This window comes from Micropterus salmoides, unplaced genomic scaffold, assembly GCF_014851395.1.
Source record: "Micropterus salmoides isolate LMB-PRFRI ecotype aquatic unplaced genomic scaffold, ASM1485139v1 Ms_hic_scaffold_5, whole genome shotgun sequence".
NCBI lineage: Eukaryota > Metazoa > Chordata > Actinopteri > Centrarchiformes > Centrarchidae > Micropterus > Micropterus salmoides.
The window spans coordinates 9,009,867-9,036,932 of NW_024044237.1; the positions used below are offsets into that span (position 1 = coordinate 9,009,867).

At 38.9% G+C, this 27,066-nt stretch overlaps 1 protein-coding gene across 3 annotated transcripts in view; it reads left to right on the forward strand.

Moving 5' to 3' along the window:
* Positions 1-27,066, forward strand: part of il1rapl2 (interleukin 1 receptor accessory protein-like 2) — a 451,036-nt gene that overhangs the window by 279,564 nt on the left and 144,406 nt on the right. For all 3 annotated transcript variants that reach the window (XM_038699673.1, XM_038699671.1, XM_038699672.1), the window contains exons 5-6: positions 12,805-12,991; positions 13,073-13,226. In XM_038699673.1, coding sequence (XP_038555601.1) covers positions 12,805-12,991; positions 13,073-13,226 — 341 coding nt within the window. The remainder of the gene's footprint in view (positions 1-12,804; positions 12,992-13,072; positions 13,227-27,066) is intronic.

Here is a 27,066-nt window from a genome sequence, read left to right on the forward strand (position 1 = left end):
TCACCAGTATGGTGGTGTTTAAATTGTAATGCTTTTAGCACCTTCCCCTGCATCTTTGTCAGGGAATTTTGAACAATTCTGGATCTGAATTTATAATCATGTTAATACCCCACCCAATTAATTGTAACAATCTCTCCAGGTTGTTGAGGTAGCAGCAGAGGTGCTACTTTAGTATGGAGACTGAGCACTCCACAGCCTCCTCTGATCACCAGGGAGTCAGTCAAGAGCGAGTGAGCACACTGATCCACTTGCACTGGTACACTTGCCCACGGCACTCACTACTCAGCTTTATAGTGGTTTGGGGGAATACAGTAGGCATATTTAAGGGGACAGCAAGGATGGTTTACTCTTACTACTTACTAGTAGTGGTGGCCAAATCCCTATGGACAAATTCTATTCTACTTTTACTTTTGCAAGTTCGATACACAATGGGTCTGTACTAGTATCTTTTGCTTCATGCTCCCGCTCCAAAGTTGGAACAGTATGAGCTTACTGCTTAGACTCTTCAGCACTACAAGCCTGTATACATAACTCAGCTGCTGCTGATACCAGCGCTCACACATACTCGTTGCCTTTCACATTTCCCGAGCATGCCGAAGATACGAAAGAGGCTTAGGGGCTTCGGAGCAGTGGTGTTTCCAGACATTTTTAATTAGGGTGGAGAAGGTGGGGCACTGACTTGTGCAGGTGTGGCATGAAGTAGCCTACATTCGCACACACACACGTCAAAATAGCAGTCCATTAATATTTCTGTGTCCTCTGCTCATATTCACTTACGAACTTATGAACATTTTCATGCATTACAGCCACTTTCACACATATGAAAACATGATCCTATTAGTGACAGCGCACAATGACACATAAAAAATTATTTTGATCAGTGATGTGCACCATTGACATTATTGAGAAAATGTTTCATGTCTGTGCAAGGTTAAAAACACAAAGCACAATATTTAGGCTAGATTTATTATTAGTCAAATAATTAATAAATATGCTCTACATATAGCACTCTCCAAGCTTTTCGCTGTGCAAAGTTGTTTATTAAACCCCAGCTGGAAGGCACAGGCATTCACTACTGATAGAGTGGCAAGTCCAGATAAACGGGTCTGTCACAAGTTTGAGTTTGTAAAAAGATTGTTCGGTATAATCCTCAGTCTCGGGAGTTGTTGGGAAAAGCAGTAAAACATTGCCGATTTCTCCAAAGCTTGCAGCGCTGCAGTAGTAGTAGGTGAAATGATCTTTATAGGCCCACTGCATTTTGATGCAATTTAGATTGTTTTTAATAATAGAACGTCTTAAAAGGGCCTAAGGACTTCTGTAAGCATTATAAAATGGCTCAAAGTTGCACCCACTGTTGTTTTGAATGAGCGTCTCAAGTAGCTGTGACTTAAATAAAGTAAATGTATTTCTTCCATCCATTAGCAATGCCCACTTATCCTTGAGGGTCGCAGAGGCACAGAGAGAACATGCGCCAGTTTGATCCTTCGTGCTGTGAAGTGACAGCACTAACCACTGTACCACTGTGTCAACCCTATTAGCGTACAGTATAATTAAAATTCCACTGATAAAAGCATATTTATTGCTGCCATTTGGTGGAAAATGTCTAAATTAAACACTGAAATAAGCTTTGCACAAGCAGAATTTAGAACTCCATTAATGTGACATAATACAGCTTGCATGCTAATACATGCATCCTTACCTGTAAGCATTTGTGTTCAGATACTTGCATACACAGAAATGTGTGTGTGTGTGTGTGTGTGTGTGTGAATGCCTCAGCATGTGCAGGTCTCCATACTCGCTCTCTGCCTGTTAGTTAGATTGATAGTCAAATTAATCTGCAGGTCCGTCCAGGTATAAGCACGCTGCCTGCTGGCCAGGATACATCCCCCTCTATTAATGCCATAATTCAACGCACCCTCCAGCTGCCTCCCTTGATCATAGGAGGGTAATTGCAGGGAGGCTGTGCTTGATTTATTGACAGGGAGGATATGGCGGATTACAAGTTGATTTGGAGATTAATTTATGGCTCATTTTGCATTTTAGGTAATTGGAATTTGTGTTTTTTGGAGAAGGCTCCAACACAAGCACAAATACACACACCCACCCACACACACACACACACACACACACACACACACACATAGCGCACAAATATGAAATATCAGCGGTCAGCCAAAGTACAGAGTGCCTGGAGTTGCAGGAGTGATGCTGCCCTGCTTGAGGACACTTTGGACATGATTGTGGACGTTGTAACAGATGTACAGCAATCCCATCAAATTATGATCAGTGTTATGATGAAAGGAATCATTTTAGCCTCAATACATATGCTGTCTGTGCGCCAGTGTGATAGCCTCAAACAGTACTTCCAACTTGAGCATGAACTTCTGAGACAAAGACTCCAACATTGGGGTAAAACTAATCCAATTAGTAGACTATCATAATTTGCTGTAAAGAATTTGTTGTATAGTTTCATAGCTGTAAATTTCCATTTAACAGCATGTAATGTAATTTTAAGTAGTTATTTTTGCTTCCTTTTCAGTTGATTTGCCAGTCATGCTGCCAGTTGCATTGAAAGATGTTTATACTCACACCTGGCATCTGTTTCAGCATGGTAGCACATTTCTCATTGTGTCAACAGATGTACATAGGGACTCGTGATAAATATACACACAGCTTTTGAGTATGTGTGTATGTGGTCTGCTGTCTGTGGCTTGTTATTTTGTAACATGGCAAAGAAATGGTATAGTTGGTCACCTTTATTTGCATTTGAAGACAGCTATGAATAAAACATAGGATCTCACTTTTACTGCTATATGTATATGTGTGTGTGTGTGTGTTTGTGTGTGCGTGCGAAGGCTTGAGCTTAACATAGAAACTTGCTGATAACAAAAGGGTTATGAATGTCAGCCACTCACATTAGACACAGAATAGTGGCCACAAATCTTTTCTTTCACCTTTTAAATCTCTTTTTTCACCTCATCCATTTCCAGGAGGACAGGATGCAGCGTTACTGGACAGATTTTACTGGCATTAAATTGTCAAGTCAGGCCAAATTTATTTGTAAGGCATGTTTGCCAAAACAGGTTTGTTACCAGAGTCCAGCACAGAGCAGCAAAGGACACACAAATTAGAGGGAATTTGTCACAAGAGTTAATTTCACAACAATGTAATTATGACCAAATGTGAAGCGTGGGCATAAAAATGTCTATATGCCTAATGCATAGTGTTAACACTGTCACTTACTTACTATACATTATATGATGTTGTTAAAGGACTATTGCTATGATTTGGGAAATAGGCATAATTTCTTTCCTGCAGAGTTAGATGCAGCAAGCAGCCGGCTAGCTAAGTTTAGCATAAAGACTGGAAATGGGAAAAGCCTGTCCCTGTTCAAAAGAAGCAAAATCCGCCAACCTGCACCTTAAAACTCACTTGTTAACACGTTAGATCAAGTTTGCTTAAATGTGTTTGGCCGAGAAATAGTCCCATAAGCCCTCCGACATTTACAATGTGACGTTTTTAAACTTCAATCAATCAATCAATCAACATTTATTTATATAGCACTTTCCAGCAACCAACAGGTGTCCAAAGTGCTTTACATCAACCGAGAATAAACAACACAGCATTCAATAAAAGACAAGAAAAAACAAAACAAAAAAAAACATGAAGCCTAGAAAACAGTAAGCCAGATAAGATTACCTAAAATCATAAGAAGAAGAGAGAAGTTGTTGCACCATTACTGCGCATTAGAAGCTATCCGTTATAGTGCAAATGTCAGGGGGGAGCTTGTTCCAGAGGTTTGGGCCAGCAATAGCGAAGGCCCGATCGCCCCACTGTGTGTACCTCGACCTTGGGACTTCTAAAGTCCATTGATCCGAAGACAACAGCCGCAACAGCCAATTTTGCCCACCCAAAGTTAAAAGCTCGGACAAATACTCAGGGGCTTTGAAAACAAACAATAAAATCCTGAAATCAATTCTAAAATGCACCGGAAGCCAGTGTAGTGTAAATAGAACAAGAGTGATGTGTGCACTTCTAAATGTATTTGTTAAAAAGCGATCAGTAACATTTGCACAATTTGAAGACGCGATATGGATGTTTGACTTAGACCGACATAAAGAGCATTGCAATAATCTAGCCTTGAACTAATAAAGGCGTGAATAGCCTTCTAGATCGTGCCTATTAAGAAAAGGCTTTCCTTTAGCCAGGAGACGAAGTTGGAAGAAGCTCGTTCAGACAACATTGCTAATCTGCTTGTCAAATTTCATGCTGCAACTGAATGTCACACCAATTTTGTTTGCTTGGCGCATGAAATCAAAGCTCCCAGACTTTGGATGGTTTGACATGCATTTAGTACTGAAGATAATACATACTCATATAATACTCAGTTTTATCTTCATTCAGATTAAGAAAGTTCTGAGAGAGCCCCAACTTAATATCATTAATGCCATTAAGCAGGCAGTTCAGTGCAACACTGTCATTAGGTTTCATAGGCAGATAGATTTGCAGGTCATCTGCATAACAATGAAATGACAGCTTGTGCTTGTCTATTATAGTCCCTAACAGCAACATATATAAAGAGGAGCAGATGATGAGGAGTAGTCACGCAAGCGAAACTCCTATTTGTCAAATAGAAGGTAAACCATTTAAGTGCAGAGCCTTTAATGCCTACAAAATGCTCAAGGCATGCAAGACGTACTGCATGATCCACTGTATCAAAAGCTGCTGTCAGGTCCAAAAGCACTAATACAGTAGGATCCCCAGCATCTACAGACAAGGCAATGTCATTGTGAACTCTTAGCAGTGCTGACTCAGTGCTGTGACGCGATCTAAAACCAGATTGAAATTTTTCAAACACTGAGCTTCGTGTTCTGTTGTAGAAAGACTTGTAACTGTTTAAAAACAACTTTTTCCAGCACATTTGAAAGAAACCCCAGTATAAAATAATGAGATATGACCTCTTAATTAATGGGATTTAAAGGAGCCCCACTAGCTGTTTCTGCTCATTTCCAGTCTTTATGGTAAGCTAACTTTAATATTTACCCTATTTCTACAAAAGAGTGGTCATCTCATCCTCGTCAAGAAAATGAATAAGCGTATTTCTGAATATGTTAAACTATTCATAAATAATACTACATTTTTGCTAAATGCAATACTGCACAGTTCATACTAAAACCACTGGCTATGTCACCTTTTGTGATATCAAGGCTCTTTAAAAAAAAGCAGCCCGTTTGTCCTTCCTAATTGAGCGAACGGACCGTTTAATATTTCTGCAATCCTCACAGGCTGACCTTTTTTGTGTGGATGCAGTAGTCTTATTATCACAATTTATCTCTTAATTATACAGTAAGACTTTATTTCCTACTGATAGTGGGAATCCTAGGTACACTAAATAGGGTTGTTGAAAACAGATTACACTGCCAGTAACACAGACTTGTGTCCCGTAATTGATCCCAGTAAACACCAGTGCTGATAACGCTGCTTTGTTGGCCTGCAAAGTGCACACGTCTCATGAGAATGAAACAACCTAAGGCTATGAAATGCAAACACATCTCTAATAAGATCAAGATGAACCATAAAAACATTCCCTGTGTGATCTGATCTGTAGCTCTATATTAACTCTGTTATTCAGCATTTCAAGATCTTTGCTCATGTTTCTGTTTCTTGCAGCCATTTACTTGTCTACTTAATAAGGTCCTGTGCCACATAAATGTCCTCCTCCTTCCTCTTGACAGATATTCACATTAGCAGCTGTCTGAAAGGCTGAGATTTCCATTAACAGCTTTTATCTTCAGGGGAATTATCATTTTTGTGTGGAAATGTGTAGAAAACATAATGGTAAGACTTTTCTTAGAATTTTACCACAAGGACCAACTCCTAGCAAGTTGATGAAAATAGTGGAGGTTTAACCAAAGTTCTTTGCAGTATGTCTACCTTGTCATCTTAATATATTATGTGTACATTAATTTCTCATTCACCCGCTTACTATCTAATAGTCTTTCTCAATGAGATCCACCATAAAAGCATAAAGCTTATGAGATTGTAGCAATAATTGACATTTTCGGAAAAACACTTATTTGCTTTCTTGCTTAGAGTTAGATGAGAAGATTGTCATCGCTCTCATGCTTTTACACTAAATATAAGGCTACAGCCAGTAGCTGGTTAGCTTAGCATAAAAACGGGCTAGACTGGCTTTGCGTGCTGTAGCAACTTCCTAATTATTTATTATTTTGTCCCCATAAGTTGATATCAGGAAATCGCAGCTACTGGCAGACAACCCCCATAAAATCCCAACTTGAATTAAACAAAACGGGTATGATGTGTTCATTAATCAGCATTAGAGTTCCTGGAGGGCAGCTTGTTTTACCTTTGGATTGAGCTGCTAGCTGTTTCAATGTAGCTTACAGCTAACTGGTTGGCTGTATAGCCACTGCTTGGTAGCCCTATTTTAGGATATATATCAGAGCTGCCACACGGAAGGAATGAAAACACTGAGTATGACTCCTGAAGGCACGAGCGACGAAAGTTTATTTGAGAGGGGTCCAGCTGCAGACCTCCACTTTCAGGCAACCTCCGCTGTCAGGCCGGTCAGTTTTTTATGTCCCCACAGGACGTAACGTGATGCATTCCCGGTTGTTTCGCTACTCTACACATCGCGACAGCGGTAGGTATGGTTAGCATTATCCAAACCATTGAGTAAAGTCTGAGTGCATTGCTCTGGGTATATGTTCACCGTCAATAGCTACGGCTGTCAATATTGTACATCTAAATCACACAAATTACAGAATGTTACTCGTGTGTAAGTTAGGTTATTTGTCATTCTACATAGGTCACGTTAGGCTACGCCAACGGTGGCTGGCGTTAGCTCCTGAAGCAGCAGGATTACCTTTTTTTCCCCTTTTGATAACATAAGTTAACGTTAATCATAGACTGTATGAAGCTAACGTTACTGTGTGTGTTTTTTGTAAAGCATGTTGCAGCAAGGGCATAGGTTTGCATTTGTCTTAGCATGTTGACCACGCTCAGGTTAGTTATTTGTCCAAAAGAAGATAAAATAAAGATCTATATTGTTTAGACCGTTCGGTGTAGCTGTTCACACTTAACATTAAACAGTGTGCAAAGACTTTGCTGGCTGTATGACAGTGTTTCCAAACCCTTTTCTTAAGAAAGTTACCCCCAGTCCTGCATGATTTAATCTATTCTTGCTTCAACACAGCTGACTGAAGCAGCTTCAGGATTCATAACGAGTTGATAGTTTGAATTAGCTGTTTTGGAGCAGTGAGATATTTAACACACACGGTTATTTAAACAGTTATCCACATAAAGATACTACTCCACAGCCACTGTTGGCATATCCTAATTTGCTTGATTTAGATGTACAAATATTGATAGTGGTAGATATTTTGATGGAACATGCCAAGACCCATGCATTCAGACTTTTTAAAATGTTCTGGATAATGCAAATCAGTCACTGCTGCCAACTCCATTTCTAACTGTGAAATCTGTGTGTGTACAGTAAATAAAGTAAAGGTATTATTTACAATCACAACATTATTTTTAATCACAAATGTACATTATATTAATAAGATAAACACACATAGTATGTTTTCCAAACGAACTATGCTGCACACCGCATGAATTTCATTACGACATGATTAATAATTAATATGATACCATAAAGGGCGGATTTGCGCTCTCTCCTTGAGCAGTAGTCTTTGTTGGTTTATTTCAGGCTTTTAAAACTTAAACTTTGTTGCAGTATCACACACATCTGGGGCAAGTAGTGGGCTGCTGTGTCTGAGAGAAAGTGTTGACCATGTAATGAACAATGAAGTCTCTGTCCAGGCTTCTATTATTTATTTATTAATCCCGCTGGTAACGTCTGTTATACTACAGACTCGCACGAAGCGCAAATTGTAGTCCAGTTTCCACAGTTGTCTGTTTTTCCTATTAAATTCAGCTGATTGCATTAAAATGATCTTAAGTGCTAGAGCTGGGCATGACAATATAGTCATGAAAGTGGTATCCTCTCATCTAACTCTTGGCCAGTAAGCAGAAAGGTACATTTCCCAAAATGTCAAACAACTTTTTCTTGAAGTATCTGGGATAGATAAAGTGGTTGGAGATGTACATCAGGACTATTACGACTGTTTTGTTAGTCGTAATAGTCTGCTGCAAATCACACAGAGGCAGATCAGGGAGGAGTGCTGAAAATACATATGTTCACAAGGAGAATTTCAAACAGTCTTTGATTTTCAAAGTTGACCAAAGTTCTTCTGGGAAGAAGCCAATTAACGGAAACCAACCTCAATACAATAGAAATGCTTTGATGTTTGACACATCCTGGTGATGTTTGGGATGCAGTACTTTTTGGTACAACCTCTGTCTTTCATTCTGCCCCGTCTGCTTCTGCTCTAATTAGAGATTTCCTATATTTCCTTGAGTCTCACAAACAAAGGCCATCAACATTATTGTTATTAGGTGTGGGAGAAATATAATCAGGCTATGGTTAGCTTGAACCTATTGGATATTCATTTTTAGTGACTGCTTCTCTCTCTCAAATAATCCCATATATATTCAGGGTTGGGTTTTACTTGTGTGCCTCACAAGTAATTGACAGTGGGGGAAATGACCATCCGCTGAATATCAACATCAAGATAACTTCATTAATTAAGGTTAAGGCGTAGCAACAAATGTGCAGCTCTAGTGCATGGCACATTAAATACTCTAGTGTCTTTTACTTCAGGGCCGTTAACTGAAGAATTTAAATGCATTCCACACAGAGTCAGATTTGAATACACACCCACACACAGACACACTATTTGCATCTGTAAGAGGTGCACAGCATGCGCTAAATGCTTCTGACACAGCGTTTGCATTGCAGTCTAATTAAGTCGTCATGTTTATAGTAAGATATGCATAACACACTCTTCTTTACATAGATGCTGTTTTTACAATTTAGTGTTAGGCTTCTGGTTTCTGGGTTGGACAGGCAGAGTGGGTGATGCCATGGCAAAAACTGATTCAACAGTGAAAAAGAGAGGAAAATGTGCAGTGCCACAATAGAGACAAAAATAAGAGAAAGGCCCTTTCAGTTCATCTCAGTTCCGTGTGCGTTATTGGCATTAATTTACAGAACAATATCATCAAAGCAACCAGATAAAAGAATGTTTAAACATAAAATCCCTTTCAGCTCTTGGATGTGTGTGTTTGTGTTTGAGCCTCTGCGAGGGAGGAAATCAGATATTTCATCACACACCAGTGTTGATAGTACTTGAAGTCTACCACGTGATTCAAGATCCACATGCATCATATATAGGTATCAATGCACAGAATAAAGTGTATTAGGCTATCTACTGTTGAAGAAATATTGTGAGCCAGGGTCAAGTGTGAAGAAGTTTCCGAGTCTGATGAAGACTTAACAATCGGCCGAGGAGATACACTGCCAGCACGCAACATGTGAACACATCGAATGCCAGCACCAAATCTGAAGGATAACGTCTTTAGATCCCTTTTTATGTTTCGGTCTTCCCCCTAGCGCCTGTAGGTTTCCCTATTAGGTCATCTTTAGCTGGCCTTAACCTAGAACAACAAATGTATTTTGTGTAGTTTATTCTCTGATGCTAGGTCATATTGGAATCTATTACTATCCATGAGTTGTACGCTAATCTGTGGAGACAGTAAGTTCTTGTAAACATTCTTGATAGACTCAGGCTTGCCATATTTTGGCTTTGAGTCCTGTGTTCACTGACTTGCTCATTAAGATACCATTTACTGTCTGGGTATAGCTTGAGTTGCTAAAAGTTTTTGTCAGCAAAAGGTGGGGTGGGGGTGATGTGAAACAAAAAAAAGCCAAATAAATGTGAAGGGCTCATAAAAAGCTGGATGATGTGTGTGTGTGTGTGTGTGTGTGTGTGTGTGTGTGTGAGAGAGAGAGACAGAGAGAGAGAGGAGAAAGAGCCACAGGAGCATACAAGAAAAGGTAACTGAATCACTGGAGGAGAAAACAAGATGCTGTAGGCTGGAGATGGATTGATGACGCTGAGAGAAACTGATGGATAAAAGGCTTTCCAGGCCTCCAGGTCAATGCTCAGTGGTCTTGGTTAGGTCACTGACTTAAAAAATTCCTGTGTCCCCTGTAAGACACACACACAGAGCATTGATGGAATAAGTGGTTTAGATCCACTTAGATGAGAGGTTGTGGTTAGGGGACAATGGGTGAGTCCTGTGTGTGTGTGTGTGTGTGTGTATGTGTGAGTGAGACAGAAAGAGAGATCAATGTTGTCTTTTGTGTCTGGAGGTGAACTTGGGAGAACACACACAGCAAGGTCTACACACACACATACGACAAACAAAAGATTACAATCACTCTGGGCAGATTTTAATTTTAATTTTACTAACACATTGCATCATACACATTAGAACACACTTCAAAGTTTGTTCCTGCTATCTCATTTGGTGATTTGGCTCAAGGACATACTCTCACACATGTAACATCATAACAGCAGGATGTAGCGTGCTCTAACCTCTAACATAGCACAAATAAAAAGAACAACTGACATTTTCTCAATACAGTCCTTGAGTCTACCTGTCTTATCAATTATTGCTTCAGCTCTGGTATTGCACACATAATCCAATTAAGAGCTGCACTTTAATTGTATCAAGTATCAAAGACAAGGCAGGAGTAAACCTTTCAGAATAAGTAGGCATAAGGGCTGGGCCAAGAAACACTGTATCTGTCCCATAAATAACACAATTGTATTATTTATTTAAGTAAAAATAAACTGTCATACAGGTATTACAGTGAACACATTTGCAAACAGCTTACACCTTGGACAGACATGAAGCGACATATATTTGGAGTTGTGTCTCTGGGTATCTGATGGATTCAAGTATAATATCACTCATTTTAGCTCTGTTATGGTCCCCAATAAGTTTTGAGTGAAATAGCTAGCTCTTGATGATCCACTATATTCACCAGCTAGCTATAGTTGCTAACCTGTTTCGTCCTGGGCAGGTGGCTTTCAGTTGGTCCAAAACTCATCTCCTCCGAGAACACTTTCTCTTATAACATGTACTTCCTGTGCTCATCTTCTTCTATCCCCTTACATTTCTCTTGTATTGATTGCACGTTTTTTGTTAACTCTTACTTCCTTCCCTAGGTATTTGCCCCATTGATGCCATACGTGCTATTAGCTCTTATTTATTCTTACCCTTACTAGTATGTATTGCCAGTTGTAGATCTCATGCTGTATTGATGCTTGTATGCTGTTCCTCAAATGTAAGTCACTTTGGATAAAAGCGTCTGCCAAATGAGTAAATGTAATGGTACAGAGTTTGTTCACTAAAAAACAGCTGCCTGCTATGACTAGAAAAAAAAGGTTAATGAGGCCAGGTAGAGTGATCCTAAACACCGTAAAGTTGTGCTCTGTAAACTCACAGCAAATAACTTAAAGTGAATAAAAGGCTCTGTAGAGCTAATAGGAACTTCAGAGTCAGGTGATAATTCTCTGTGCGTTTGCCTATTTCATATTACACATAGTCACATAGTTAACCCATTGTTAACAAAAAACTAAGATACAGCTTTTCATTTAGCAAGCAAAATGTAGCTACTAACTGTTCTGTAAACACTTTCAAACATTTTGTCAACATGTAGTGCATAATTAGCAATAGCTTTAGCATTATAGTTAACAGTGGCTCTGCTAGATTTTGCTGTCAAAGGCTTACGTTTGCAGACTATGGGAGGTAATTAGCATTAAAAAGTAGAAAATGATGGGCTCTAAAGCAGAAACATACAGATTCACTACTTTTAATACCAGATGATCTCTTTAGCCATAAAAGTTTGAGCCAACAAGACCTTTTTCAGCACAGATGTAAATAATGCAATTGATGATGTCTGTCGTGGCTTGCTTGGGAATATGAATAGACCAGAGCCAATCGTGTGACAACTGTGTTTTTCCTACTATGGCATGCCATGGTAACATCACTCAGGTGTGGAAAAAGGCCTATGGAGATAAAATGGTTCAGACAGACAACAGGCCGACATGCTGTGCACTGCACACTCTGTTGCTCTGCCGTGCTGCGGGTTTCCAGCTCAGTTTCAACACTGCTGTTTGATATTAAATAGCATGGTTAAGACCCTCCTCTCTGTGCTAAGCTTCAATTGCCATGTAAGTTGACTAACTTTTACTCTTTGTCATGATGGTCAAATCCTGACGTTTTAAAATCTCAATGAAAACCTTTACACCAGCCTTTATAGACAAAATAAGTTACATGCAATATAAAAGGAATCCACTTCCTAAAATTGTGCCTTCACATACTTTCATTTGCTATGAAATGATGTTTTGTTTGTGTGTTAGAGGTTGTACAACCTGTAATTTCTTCTGGGCGCCAATTCTTCAATGTTGTCAAAGAAACTGAGATGTCAGAGGGCCTATAATTTTACCAAATACCCACAACATTGCCAAACGGTCTACCCAATACTTTAACCATGAAAACAGCTTTTACACTTTTTCACACAGAGGTCCAGTGTTGGAGAAATGGAGGGATGACTCATGTTACTGTTGTCATTAAGTCTTGTCCTCAAAACAAAACCATTCAAATTCATTTTGGGGTGCTTGACTTGACTTAGAAATGCAAACTGCTTATACATATTATTTTTGTGATGTTGAGTAGCTCACACATACAACTCCACAACTGGAACTTGAGATTTTATTGGTGATTTCTCTTTTTTTTTCACTGCTAATGTCAGAAGAAGAACATGATAAAAACATTTTCCCAATGTTGTGTTTGCAATCTGTTCAGGAACTCGACATACTGCATGAAAGTGTCCATGTCGATGACTGTGGACGAGAGTGATGAGGGGAAATGCTTCAGCAGCAATATCCGCCACCTGGAAAAGGCTGAGATAACCCATAGCAAAATGATCACCTGCCCTGATATAGAAGACTATATGGCTCCATACAAGCAACCGCAGATGACCTGGTATAAGGTAAGACACAGACAAAAGGTTGAGTAACTGTCTTCTGTAGACTGTTGTATTGTAACTTGACGAGTCTGTGTCTCCTGTCAGGAGTGTGAGCGGGTCGAATGGAGAAGCTCCATCACAGTTAACACTACACATGTCTGGATTCCTGAGGTAGAGGAGGGCGACGGGGGAAATTACACGTGTGAGTTACAGTATGGATCCAGACTCGTGCGGCGGACCACACAACTCAAAGTGACAGGTAGGACATGGTGCATGGATGGATGGATGGATGGATGGATGGATGGATGGCCCCATTAAGAAAAAAATATGTCATGAATTTGTGTGTGGTGGTTTGAGAAATGTTATTATTATTATGATTATAGGACATAGAAAAGAAAACGTAGGCATATGATTGCTGTATGAGAAGACCATGAATTCCTAATACAGGAAAGAATGTATGGTGTCCACCTGTTCAGATCTGGATGAAAAATGGGATGGGAATGATAGGATAGGATGGGATGGGATTGAATAAGTTGGGACAGCACAGAATACTCTACAATGAAGCTAGAAAGCATTGAATGGGCATGAGCACAATAGGGAAGAACAGGATTGGACAAAAATGGGACTGATTATGATGATTAAATCAGTGGCAAAGCCTCTGTCACATCTAGTTACCAACCTGACTCTCAGGCTGTGGTCCCGTTTGTAAGGGGTCAGGAGTTCACAGAATTCCTAAATGATCTGGTAGCAAGTGAAGGAAGGCCAAAATATGGGAGATGTGGTCACACTTCAGTGAATTTGTTAAGGTCTTAGCTGCCACATTCTAGACTAACTGCAATCAAGAGAGAGATCTCTGGCTTAAACATGAATAAACTGAGGTACAATTGTCTGAACAAGATGAAACTAAGATAGTGGTCACAATATAATAAGGATAGAAAATATCTCACTTTGGAGTGTTTTTAAGAAGAGGAAGTTGCCCAGCCTTGTTGACTTGAGCATCAAAACTGAGATCAGAGTCAAAAAGGTAGCTTCCAGGTAACATTTATTGACAGAATGCCAAGGTTATTACAGTAGCACTGACTGGAGTTGTGGGGACAGACTATTATGACCTCTGATTATCATTTAGACATCCAGCCCTTCACCTGCTCAAGGCAGTTAATGAGAATTTCAAGATTGTGATTTTCCCCATGTGTCACCTGCATACAAATGAAAATTCATATTGAATGTTATATTTGCAAATGGTGTCCACGAGAGTTAGCAATAAAACAGATGACTGCAACAGTAGTGGACCTACAATAGAGCCCTGTGACCCAAGTGAAATGGGAAGGAGAGGCATTATAGCAATTGAGGATATTTTTCTTTGTTCTATATGACAGGTTATGATGGGCTGGGGTAGGAATGAAATGTGTTTGGGCAAAACAGATAGGATAGGATGGGGTCTGTCAACTACATTTTGATAGTACAAACATGTAAATTGAAAAGGCACTTGGTGTACATTGGGTCAGGCACACATAGATCGTATATGCAAACAGTACAACTGTTTTGATTTTGCAGAATTGATTCATTCTATGTGCATCATACCTCTCAGAGTGTTTTTTTGCAAACTGAGCGTCATCAAAGAAACAGTGCATTTTTAAACCATGCAACCAGGAATATGTATTCTGCTTTTTATGGGTAATATATGTCTCAGTGACTCCAAAGCATCCATTATTTTGACAGATGCCTAGACTCAGCGTTCATCATCATTCATCATTACCACAGCACTTTTAAAGTTTCCTTGAATGCACAATACAAATCTTCCCTTAAACTATGTGCGTTTACATTCCTATAAACGTGTATTTGTATTTGTCTTATTCCCAGATTAGACATGCATAGTTTCAAGCGTCAGTGGCTTTTGACTTAACTTTGACTCGGCAGTAACATCTGAACTCTGCTGGGGGAGGGCTGCAGTCTCTTTGATTGTGTGCACTTTCCTGCTTGTGTTTTGTTGTTGTGCCATGTGCAATATGCATGTTGGTGTCTCCAAGCAATGACAACATACTGTGCCTGTTTTCTATGACACACACACACTTTAACACGCACCATGCCTTTGAGTCACACATTCAGAGATTGTTTGGCAGTGCTGGCCCTCACACACACACACACACACACACACACACACACACACTGAGTGATTTTCTAGTCTGACATAATGTGATGTGCCATGATAAGCAGCATAGAGTGAAAGTGGATACGCCTTGAACAATACTCTTTAGGGTATGCTGTCTTGCATTTATTGTTCCATATCTTTTACATTTTGAATCCCAGAACCAAAGTCAGGGTCTTTTTCATCTTGCACTTTGTGCTACAGCAACCTCTTAGTAGAGGAGCCATTGCTTCATTTGTCAAGGAATTATTCAGAACTACATTTCCTCAGTTCCCTTCATCTACTCTCCTGTGGAGGGAGATAACATGGGAAATCACAGCCATTATACATTTTCTCACCATGAATTTATTGTGTCAGTACTGTTAAGGAAATAGTTTCTGCTGGCTCCCGTGTTGAGTTGTCACATTGGAACATCTCTTAGATTGTACTTAAAGCAGTGTGTAAGACTGTCATCAGATTTGATTCTTTTTCTCCTTCATGCACAGCTTTACTGTGCTTTATTGAAGACAGCAAGAGCTCAAAGGGTGGAATAAGTATTAGAACATGTGAAGTTGAAATGTGTATTCTCTTCTTGTCCAAAATCCCAATGGAACATATATTTAAAAAAACATGCAGGACAATGAAAAGAAAATAAGATGTAAAGGGAAACAAATCCAATGCTCTTTTAGTCTTCTTTCTCAGAGGGTTTGAATTATTTTAGCAGAGGAAGTAAGTAAATCTATGTATGTTAACCCCTGGAATACGGTATATTATAACTTGTGGGAATAAGTTCAACACGACACTTATATATATGGCATTCAGTCCCCTCATTTCTTCAATACAGATTTTACATTACATATCAAATGGTGCATAGGCCAAGGTGACAAAAAACAACACATTTTGGTACCTTAAGCCAGGAAGGGAATAATGTTGTGGAGGATAGACAAGAGAAACTGATTTCTAAAGACAGGATGTGGGTACATCTCATGCTCCAAGGGAAAACAAAATATGCAAATATTTTCAAATATTGTATTATGTCATCAGTCTGAATTTATGTAGCACAGTAAATTAGTGGCAATAGGCAAACCACTACCAATATAATGAGACCATACTGAAAAAACCCCACATCAGTTTGATTGTTACTTACTTTACACTATGAATTAAAAAGGCGACTAATCTCAGACCTTACCTTCCATTATATCCCTATGTTGTTTGGGCTAACTCAGTGCAACGTAATATAGACATGAATGAACCAAGTGTGTTTATGTGTGTGTGTCAGCTGGATGCTGCACACGCAACCGCTGTGAGGCCAATTTATCTTGTTCTGTTTAGGAAGCCAGAATATCTCTCTGACTCTTATGACTTTCTTTCCTCATTTAGCCTATCTCCCACTTCCTCTCTATATTTGTCCACATTTAGACCTTTGACTTTTCTGTCTGCCTCTTTTCTCTCTGCTTCTACACATAGACACACAGAGCTTAGGGCCAATTCCCAGGCCATTTCAGGCTAGTGCTCATGACATCTTTGTGTGTGTGTGTGTGTGTGTGTGTGTGTGTGTATGTGTGCATGTTTGACATCTGACTAGCTGCAAAAGAAAACTGACAGATTTGTGTGAGATTTACTATGTCATGGTAGGTTACTTGGTGTCATAAAGGATACATCGATCTCACATGGTGTAAACGGAGATTTCTTCAACTTCAGTTCAGTATTTCTGTCACCACGCTTACACTGTAAATTATTTTTCCGAAAAATCAGCCCCTAAGACATCTGTCAGTGTGTGCCAGGCCTTGGCTAAACATTTCTGTCCTTGATCCTGTAGTTAGGTCTGTGTCTCTTGGCAGAAGGTTTTTATCACTGTGCTTTCAGCATTAAATGGAGATTAAAGTAAAGACACAGGCAGAGCCTGCAGATCTGCTGCTGGCTATGATGTTGATTCCAGAAAAAATACACTTAGCTGAATAGAAGTGCTGGAAATAGACCCAAAGTTGCCTTTGAGATTGAGGAAAACCCTGTGTAATAAATGTCACACTCGTACTTCATTCAAAGCTTTCTACTCTTACCTTTTAAACATTTACAGCTTTTAATTACCTGCTGCACCCGAGGGAAGTGTACACTTTGTAAAGCTGGGGTGATCCCTTGGTTTACAACACTGCTCATGCTGTCAATTCTTATCCCTGGGATGTCCTTTATACACTTTAACATGAAGGCTCACTTTGGCTCATTGTACTTGCTTCTCCTGGGCTATTGAAGACTTAACACTTGATTTAATTTGCCAAAATTAAAGTAGACTTAGAAGTAGAGGTTAATTTCTTGCAAATGTAGTAATAAAGACAGACAGAAGCGTGGCCAAATCTGGATTGTTTGAGAATGTGCTGCAGTTCTTGCATGAGTAGCTCCATCAGTTGTGTAACAACAAAAACCACAATTATCATTATCATACAATTAGCATGTGCAGACATTGACAACTGTTGTTCTTATGACGGAATTAAGCTAACACACACCATCATATACAGTAGCTAACATTTCACCCAAATTAAAATCCCTATGTTTACAGCAGCTGAAGAAGTGCATCAATGAGTGCTAGCAAATGTTAGCATGCATTGAAAACTCCTGCTCCAAGCTAAATGTACACTTTGCATATGTACTGTATTTGCCCTTAGATGACCCTAGATTATAAAATGAGGATTGCTCTGCATAATGATACTCCAAGTCTGTTTCTGCACTAAAGATGGTGACGGTTGACTCATTTAAACTTATGTGGCAGCCAGAAACTCCTGTAGGTGAAAATAGGCTGTCTAAACACTTTTAGGGCTGACAAACTCTAAAATAAACAAAACACTTTAAATAGACTTGAAGAAACTTGCTTTCCTGGCAACACTGAGGGTGGGTTGACACCTAAAGGTCCGTTTCCTGAATCGAACCAGCACCTGAATGATACATTGTTTAAATTTCCAGCTGGTCCAGTTTGCGTTCACAAAGGCAAAAACTCAAACGGTCCAGAAAGTGTAAACAAAAGCAATGTGATGGAAATGGTGTTCAATTATTGGTCATACAGTCAGCGGGTAAAAGGTAACACACTCCTCCAAATTTCTAGAACATACCCTAAGGCTACAAACAGTACATAATGCAACACTGTGTAGGCTTTGGTAAAAACAAAACAATTACAGCACACTAAAATGTTTATGCATGTTTCAGTAATTAATTAGAATAATGCTAATCTTTGCAAAGTTAAAATCTGACCAACAACCACTGACAACATTGGCCATTATTCCTCTGCAACAAATTACAGAAGAACATTACATGAGAAAAGTCTTGCTTTGCTAGCTTTATGAAACCTTACTCCCCTCAACCAGTCTAAAACAAGCTTCTAATAACTATTATTAATATTATATGTAATTGTTCTATGACACTATGTTTCTGTCTATTGTTGTGTGGTCTTTGAATGGTTCTGCCTCTTTGTGTGTATGAGTGTGTGTATGTGTGTGTGTGTGAATTAACATGCAGTTATAAGTAATGCTGTGTGATCTGTCTGGTGATCACAGAGTACAGAGTCATATAGCATTACAGCTGTAGCCTGGGGGGGAATGGCCCTAGAATAGATCACACAGCGAGACACACACAAATACTTATGTAAATGCATACACACACAAATAAATGAAGCATATACATGGTCCGCTGGGTAGATCAGATCAGGTCAGAGCAGGGATAACTCAGGGTCAGTGGAGGAGAATGTGTGGAGGAAAAGAGAGGAACAAAAACCATCAAAGAGAATTGGGATTTAGAAAAGCAGGACGATGAGAAAATAACAGGAAAGAACAAGACAATTGAGTGAAATACGCACAGTAAAGGCAGACAAAGTTAATGAAAGACAGAGTTAATGAAAGAAATCTGTCTCTTGAAGTTTTACATTTCATATTTGACCTCTTTTTTAAGCTGAGCAAAGAGCCACACTAAGGTCACACGATGATACCTGAGATAGGTCCATTTGTTGTGTGTGTTTGATGTGAGATGAAGTTGAAAGCTACTAAAAGCTAGCAAGTGGAGCTGTTAGCTTAGATTATTTGGTTACATTCAAATTCCAGGAAGTACCAAAGATGTGACAAAGGAAGAGACATAGTACGAAACCTGGACACACTAGCAGTGAGGCTCTACAGAAGGCAATGTCGGCCGGTCATTCAGTCCACTTTGGTCCAGACTGAAATAACGAGACAACTATTGGATGGATTCCATAATATTTTGCACACCCATTCATACTCCCCTCGTCCATCCCAGGATGAACATTTTCTTTTGTTATGAACTTTTTATTAATCTTTTATTAACTTTTTATTTAATGCCGATGAGAATGCATCTAAACACTTTTTTTTTTTTGCATATGCCACTGAGTGACTTCTGGACCACTCAGGATTATTTCTCATAACTTTGTTGATCATCTGATTTTCATCTAGCACCATCATCATATTAAGTTAAAATTAGCCCATTTCTTTGGTTTGCGCAAATTAGCAAATGTTGCATGCTCACACACTAAACTAAGATGGTGAATAATGTAAACATTGTACCTGCTTAGCATCAGCATGTTCACATTGTCATTGTGAGCATGTTTGCACTCTGATGTTGGCACTTAGCTCAAAGTTGTGCCTACAGCCTCACAGAGCCTCTAGCATTGTAGACTGTAGACTCTTTTAGTCTCGTTATATCTGACGTTTAACCTGGAGAAAGAGAGAAACTACAAAAGATAGATAAAACGGATGTCAAAAAAAAACAAAAAAGAAACTAAAAGATAGATGCAATGAAACATTGATGTTGCACATGGAAGATAATTTTGCTTGTTATTGGGACATAATTAATTTAAAAAATGTTTTGACTCTGCAAAATTAAATGCCAGTGAAAACCTTAAAGAAAAATTGGAACGTTTTGTTCTTTTAAACTGAAAAATCAAAATAGAATAACTTAATGAACATGGAGGGTGAATATCAAAACAAATATCATCCGTAAAGCCAGGGCTGAGCTCTGTAGTTCAACCCCGATTTTCATCATCATCAAAAATAATTAATGCTGTTCTCTGAAATTACCAAATGTTCCATTCTTGGAGAAAGCTAAAGAGCTGTTTTACAAGGGACGTTTTCTAAAGACATAAATGGTGAGGATGAGAAACAGACAGACTGAATTCTCTAATCTTGTTTTTATATCCGTCATGTCCCACAGTGAAGAGCTCCATCAGCCCTGAGCTGCCTTCAGGAACAATCTGCTACCTACCGCACTACAGCTCTGTGTGTGTGTTTGTGAGAGAGAGAGAGAGAGAGAGACACACAGACAGACAGAGAGAGAGAGAGGAATTGTGTGTGTTGTCCACAAACACAATTAGGAGTATTGTTATGTATCTGACACTATGTTTGTGTGAGTGTTCTTCACTTTTAGTGTAATACAGGGAGAAAATCAAAATGTGTAGACATCTGTTTGCACATGTTAGGGAATGGACAAGGATACTGAAGGCATGCCATATGTTTTGATTTCATAGTTCAAAAAATAACCTGTACCCAATATGTAATCTTAATAAAAATTGAAAGTGGTTCTATGTAGTTTTTTGATGAAATCACTTATCAATTAATCATTTATTATTGTTTGTTTATTTTTGTAGGTTGTAACATAAAAATGAACCACATGCCTGGAAAAGGTAAACTCATGTTACTGCAAAGAATGAAATATATTATGACGTTGTGCTAATGCCGACCAGTTGCTAACATTATTCAGTGCAAAATACTATAGTTGTATGGCTTGCCACATTACTTCACCAGCAAATGCTGGTACCACTATTATGTCAAAGTGTTAATTTTAGCCTGCAGTAAATAATGTAACGGTACAAAGCAAATGTGGAATGATTTGTTTATACTAGCCTATAGTGATGCAAGGCAAGGGCAGCCAGGTATATTAGAATGGATCTGGTATTGCCTTCTTTGTAACATTCAATTTAAATTTATTGTTGTTTTACCAATACTCAGGTACAGAGCTTCTTTACCATCTCAGTCGCTGTGGCCCACATAATGTACAATAATGCAACATAACGGTGCAGGACAGCGGTCTAACTGTTATAAAGTGTGGCAACAGTCTCATGTATAATATTCAGTCTAGCTCACATTTTCGTTATCATCCAATAAAATTTGCTGTGCTCACATTGCTGAGCCTCTCTGGTGAAAGATGCACATCGGCAATGTATCATGTCGGCTAAATGAAATCAATGTAGCGTCATTATGTAACCAGTATGGATTAATGCTTTCTCTTGTGCCTTTTTTGTGATTGCTCATGAGTTTGAGCACATGCAGGAGCACATGCTTGGGATCGTAGTGGTTGCAGTCTGAGTCCTCACCCGAAGAGGCCACTGAAAACTACACATGGCCCCCCTTTAAGTAATCTACTGACATAAATTTAAATGTAAGAATTTATTAGACTCTAAAATTGTGATCTAAGTGGGATCTCCATGTTATCTAATCACATAGATTTTGCACAAATTCTTTGCAATTTAGACCATTACTGATTGTAAATGTCACATCCAAGCATAAGTAAAATAAATTTTTTATCAAAACCACTTCTTTACAGAACTCAAATCACTGTCAAGTTTATAAGTGTAAAGGTTTCATTTCAACAGCAGGGCACAGGTTGAAGCTGCCTTTTGTTTGACCAAACAGGCCTTTCTGAGCTGCATCCTTTTGGTATTCTGGCGACCTAGCAAGGATTCAAAGCATAACAAGCAAGTAAGGCAATGCAGATTTGATGTCAATTTGATTTCTGGGACACCCACCTGTTTACACCAGGTCAAAAGTGCATGATGTACTTCTTTCAGAGTTTTGCCAGGGCTTGTGGACATGAAACAGAACCACTCAATCTCTAACCTAATAAATAGGTTTCTCTGTGATCAATTTATAACATTTTCATCTCAACATCATTTGAGTGTGTGTGCCAGCGAAAGAGAGAGAGCGAGCAGAAGAACGGGGAGAACGTGACGGTGAAAGTTAGCAGAGGAAAATATTATATATATATTTTTATTATATATATATAAAGTTACTTAGTAAGTTATCCGTCAGGCAGACATGTGCAGTGTAGGTCACAGTGTGTCTGTTAGGTCTGTTGTTTCGGTTAGCACTAGCTAACAGATCCGCGGTCTGTAAAGCACGGTTTTGGCTGCAGTGTAACGTTAGCTAAGTTAAATTAGTAACGGAGTAATGTTAATTAGTTGCGTGTCATTACTACCTAACTTGTTGAGGAAGGAGAACAGTAGGTTGAAGCTAAACTGATGTCCTGTACACATACTGTACATCCTGATAGTTAAAGTGCAACTTAAATTATATTTCAGTGTCCAGAGGAGTCTGACAACTGGTTATTAAAGGAAGGACGCTGGTGACCACGGAGGAGCTGAGGCTACTAAAGTAAATCAGGGATGTAAACTAGTCCTTTTAAGCAATTGAGGAGATATTTCTTTTGGATTTTAATGTGCAAAACGAAATGCTTAGTAATTATCCAGAAAAAACACAGAAAAAAAAAATGCATCAAGATGGATCGTGCCCTAATCAAATCAAATCGTGAGGTGCCAAGAGATTCTCATTCCTACTGCCCAAACAGTATTCCCATTCAATTACTTTAAAATGTCTTTTAATAGGTAACGTTTTGTGAAGTGGTTGTCTTTAATCATCCACTGCATCTGTTAGGGCCTGTCCATAGGCTCGCCATGTTGTCTGTGACAACATCTGAGCCTCTTCTTACATGATGGCAACAGGTCTTCTCTTGAGCGATCTTTCACCAACCTGGCAACGAGTTTTCTTGATGTAATATATTATACAGGGTAGATATTTTAACACTTTACTTAAAACAAGCAAAGACATGCTATATAACTTTAAACATTACTATAAGCTATTATTCCATTTTATATCACTAATTGTAAATGGTGACTAAAGTGTATTCATAACGAGGCAGAGTCGGTGGTTATAATGTGTTATGGAACATGGTCGGGGATTCTTGCCGCACATTGATATAAACTGGTATTACTATTAGTTATAAAACATTAAATCAAAAGGTCATAGTACGTTATGAACTTTGCTATAGCGCCGAATGCATGTTTGTAAGTGATTATAACAATTGTTATAATGTCTTATGGACGCATTATGTCGTGTTATAAATATATGCATAAGTCATTATGGTGATGACCTTCATAGAAAGTGTTACCGTCTTTACATACAGTACAACAGAGTAATAGACCCCCCACCCCCGCGATAAAGTAAACACACCATAAAACGTAGCGGGAATTATCGTGTACAGTGCGTGACGGGACCATTGACTGTATGATTGATAACAGCTGATACTCGCGCATTAGTTTAAGTCATAGCTATTCCTGCCAGACAGTAAAGTGTACTAAACTTTACAGTGTAGTGACAGCATATCGTTAGTGAACATTCCAGCCGGTCAGTTTTTGGTTGTCATGGTAATTGATTAAGTCCGACTATTAACCACACCCCCATTCTCTGTTAGAGAAAGAACGTTAACCAAAAACGGCAGTTAAAACTGGCTGGAGGGGGGCTTTAAGTAATTGGTGGCACCATGACAATACACAATTTATATTAGTACAATCATTTTAGTAAAACAGAACAAAGGGAACTGGCTTCCTGGCTTTTCACATAGGAGGAAATTGCCTTGGTATAAATTGGTGCTTGCAGTACATATGAACATAAATAGAAATATTAATATATAAATAGTAAGGTAAGTGTGTTTGTGAGTGTGTGTGTGTTTGTTTGGGGAGGGGGGCATGAGAGTCAGTGACAGTGGGGACCCGGGCCTTGTTGAGGAAGCCTGCTGCAATCGGAAAGAAGCTGTTCTTGTGGCGAGAGGTTTTGGTCCTGATGGACCGCAGCCTCCTGCCAGAGGGGAGTGTCTGAAACAGTTTGTGTCTGGGATGGGAGGGGTCAGCTACAATCTTTCCTGCTCGCCTCAGAGTCCTGGAGGTGTACAGGCCTGAAGAGATGGAAGGTGACAACCAATCCCCTTCTCTGAAGAGCAAATGATACGCTGCAGCCTGCCCTTGTCCCTTGTGGTGGCAGGAGCGTACCAGATGGTGATGGAGGAGGTGAGGATGGACTCAATGATGGCGGTGTAGAAGTGCACCATCATTGTCTTTGGCAGACTGAACTTCTTGCAGCTGCAAGACGTACATCCTCTGCTGGGCCTGCAGAGGCTCTATCTCCACCTGGAGGAGTAACCAGTATAAGTTTGTGTATTAGTAGCCCACAATATTATAACAATAAATATAAAATGTAATGTTAGTAAAATACTAATATATTTATATATTTATATTTATATTTATATTTGGCTTTTTTCAGCCTACAGTTTGTTTATAGTAGGCCTATTTGTAACATTTCAACAGCTTATTGATATACAACAATTCAACTGATTCACAAATAAAACCTTTTTTTGTGTACTTATACTTTTTAAAGTAGTTTTTTAAATCTGTAATTTTACTTTTACTTAAGTATGCTTTGTTTAAAGTATTGTACTTTGCTACATTTTCAATCATATCTGTTACTGGCTTCAAGTGCAAGAGAACCACGGCTTTATCATGCAGTGTAAGCTGTGAAAAAATGCTGGATTAAGTTACTTCTAATGCAAACTGAACATTTCCTGCTGCAGCAGCTTCACATTAAAAGCATTTAACTGGCATGTTTTGCCAGTTAAAAGTTGGCTTTAATTTTGAAGTAGTCACAGGAAATGCAATCTGTTTGTAAGATTAGCACTCTCATTCATCAAAAATGCATCTACACAACAAGACAACCTTAATTTTCAACAGTTTTCTGACAGCGGACCAGTTTGAAATATGGCTGTGAGTAATGCAACAGTCAGGAGCAGACACAGTGAGCTGCAGGCGACAGGCTTCACACCTCCACCTTCTCAGACAGATAATAAAAACATTCATTTTATGAAAGTTGAAAATATTAAATATTACAGTCATATGGCAATTATTTTTTTATAAAGTCTAGCCCCCACAGTGTCAAACAAATGTAGTTGAGGACCCCTGATGAAGAGGTCAGTTAAATAATAGCCTACTTCCATAGGTGGCTAAAAATAAGTTTTCATAGCTTGGCAAGATGCTTTGCTCCAAATAACCAAAAAGACATCAGTGCATGACAAAGTTGGTTGGCATTAGCAACTTGCTGGTAACTAGTTATTTATCGTGCTAACGCTTATGATATCCCATTAAAATTATCACCTGTTTGAATGTAAATAGGGATATGACTTCATATAAAGTCCAGTGTTTCCCGTTATCCCAGACCAGTGCAGCCCGCTCAAGTCTAATCTGTTCCGCCACAGTTTCCTAATGGAGCAAAAACATTCTCAAACGTCTCATAAAATGTCATTGTTTTTCGCCACTGATTTGACAAAGTATCTGTCAAACAAACTAAAATTGAAGGCGGCATATGGCTTTGTTTCGATATCAAATCGCAAAAGACTGCATTTTAATAAAGTATAATACGTATAAATAAGATGTTAAATCAATATGAATAAGTTATTTTAGAAGATTAGAAAAGTAACTAAGTAACTTTACTCAGAGTAAATTTTAAATGAGCTACTTTTTACTTTTACTTGAGATTGAGATTTTTATACCTGTAATTTTTACTTGTACTTAAGTTCATCAAAGTAATCGTACTTTTATTTAAGTAGAATATATTTGTACTCTTTACACCTCTGCACTATAGTTCCAGTTCCAGCAGTTTTATTATAGTAGGATGTTCTCATTCAACAAAAATGGTCTACATGGTGATTAGTCTCTAATTTGGTAATGCTAAGTGCTAATTTGTCAATAATCATTCATGTAGTCAATGAGTCAACCTTTGTTTAATGTCCCGCCCCACCCAGGCTGTGATTGGTCAGTTAACGGAAAAGTGACATTAATGAGCAACTTTATGCACACACTTGGATGAAAAAAAAGCATCCGATCTTCTCTCCAGTCTCCTCCTGTGGAGAGGGCTGACAAAAGTACCGGCAGCTTGTGAGCAGTGCCGATACGAAAAGTCCCGGTACACCGAAGAGAAATGCAAAAAAAAAATGCAATGCAAAAATACACAATGAATGCTGTAGAAAGCAAAGACTGAATCCTAGACATTATGGACGCGCCGGCGTCGCATTTTTTAGGTTGATAGATAGATAGAGAGAGAGAGCGATAGAGCGAGAGATAGCATGTAGCTACTAGGTAGCGTTTTTTTTTTATCACAAATTGAAACAGTCTGAACTCACTCACCCACTCTGTAAATTTACCAGAAAGTTCTATGCTATGAGCTAATCCAAGTTATCCAGTTATTTTCCAGATTTTCTGTTGTTGACATCAGCATCTAATCTGTTCTTCTCAACCAGTTCTTCATTATTGCCACCCCCCACTCTCTCTGTTTCTTTCTCTTTTGCTTAGTCTCTTCCCATCTGTAGCCATTTTCCAAAAAAGTCTCATCCATATTTCAGAGCCATTTCAAAGTAAAATGTGTGTTAGCAAAGTACACAGAATTCAGGCTAAATTTAACACTGCTGAGGGTGTCTGTGATGAGATGTGTATTTACGTTTGTGTGTGAGAGGAAGACAGAGAACGAGAGGGGATTTGCCATGGTGCGAAATATTTTTAACCTCATTGGAATAATGTTTGGCCTAATGCAACACTTCCCCTGTTTTACAGTCACACACACTGTTACAGCCCGTCTCTCCACCTCTCGCTCTATAATTTTTCTTTTCCCTCCCCCTGTCTCTTCTCTTTCTATCCCTCTCTGTCCTTCTCTCTGTTTGTCTGCCACTTACTCCTTTGTTTTCTCTCCATCCCTTTCTTTTCTTTCAGTGTCGTGTTGTTTTTCCACTCATCTCTCTTATACGCCTAACTCTCTCCTCCTCCTGTTCCATCTGTCTATCTTCTGCTCTTTCTCGATTCCACACACTGTGTATTGTGTGTGTGTGTGTGAGT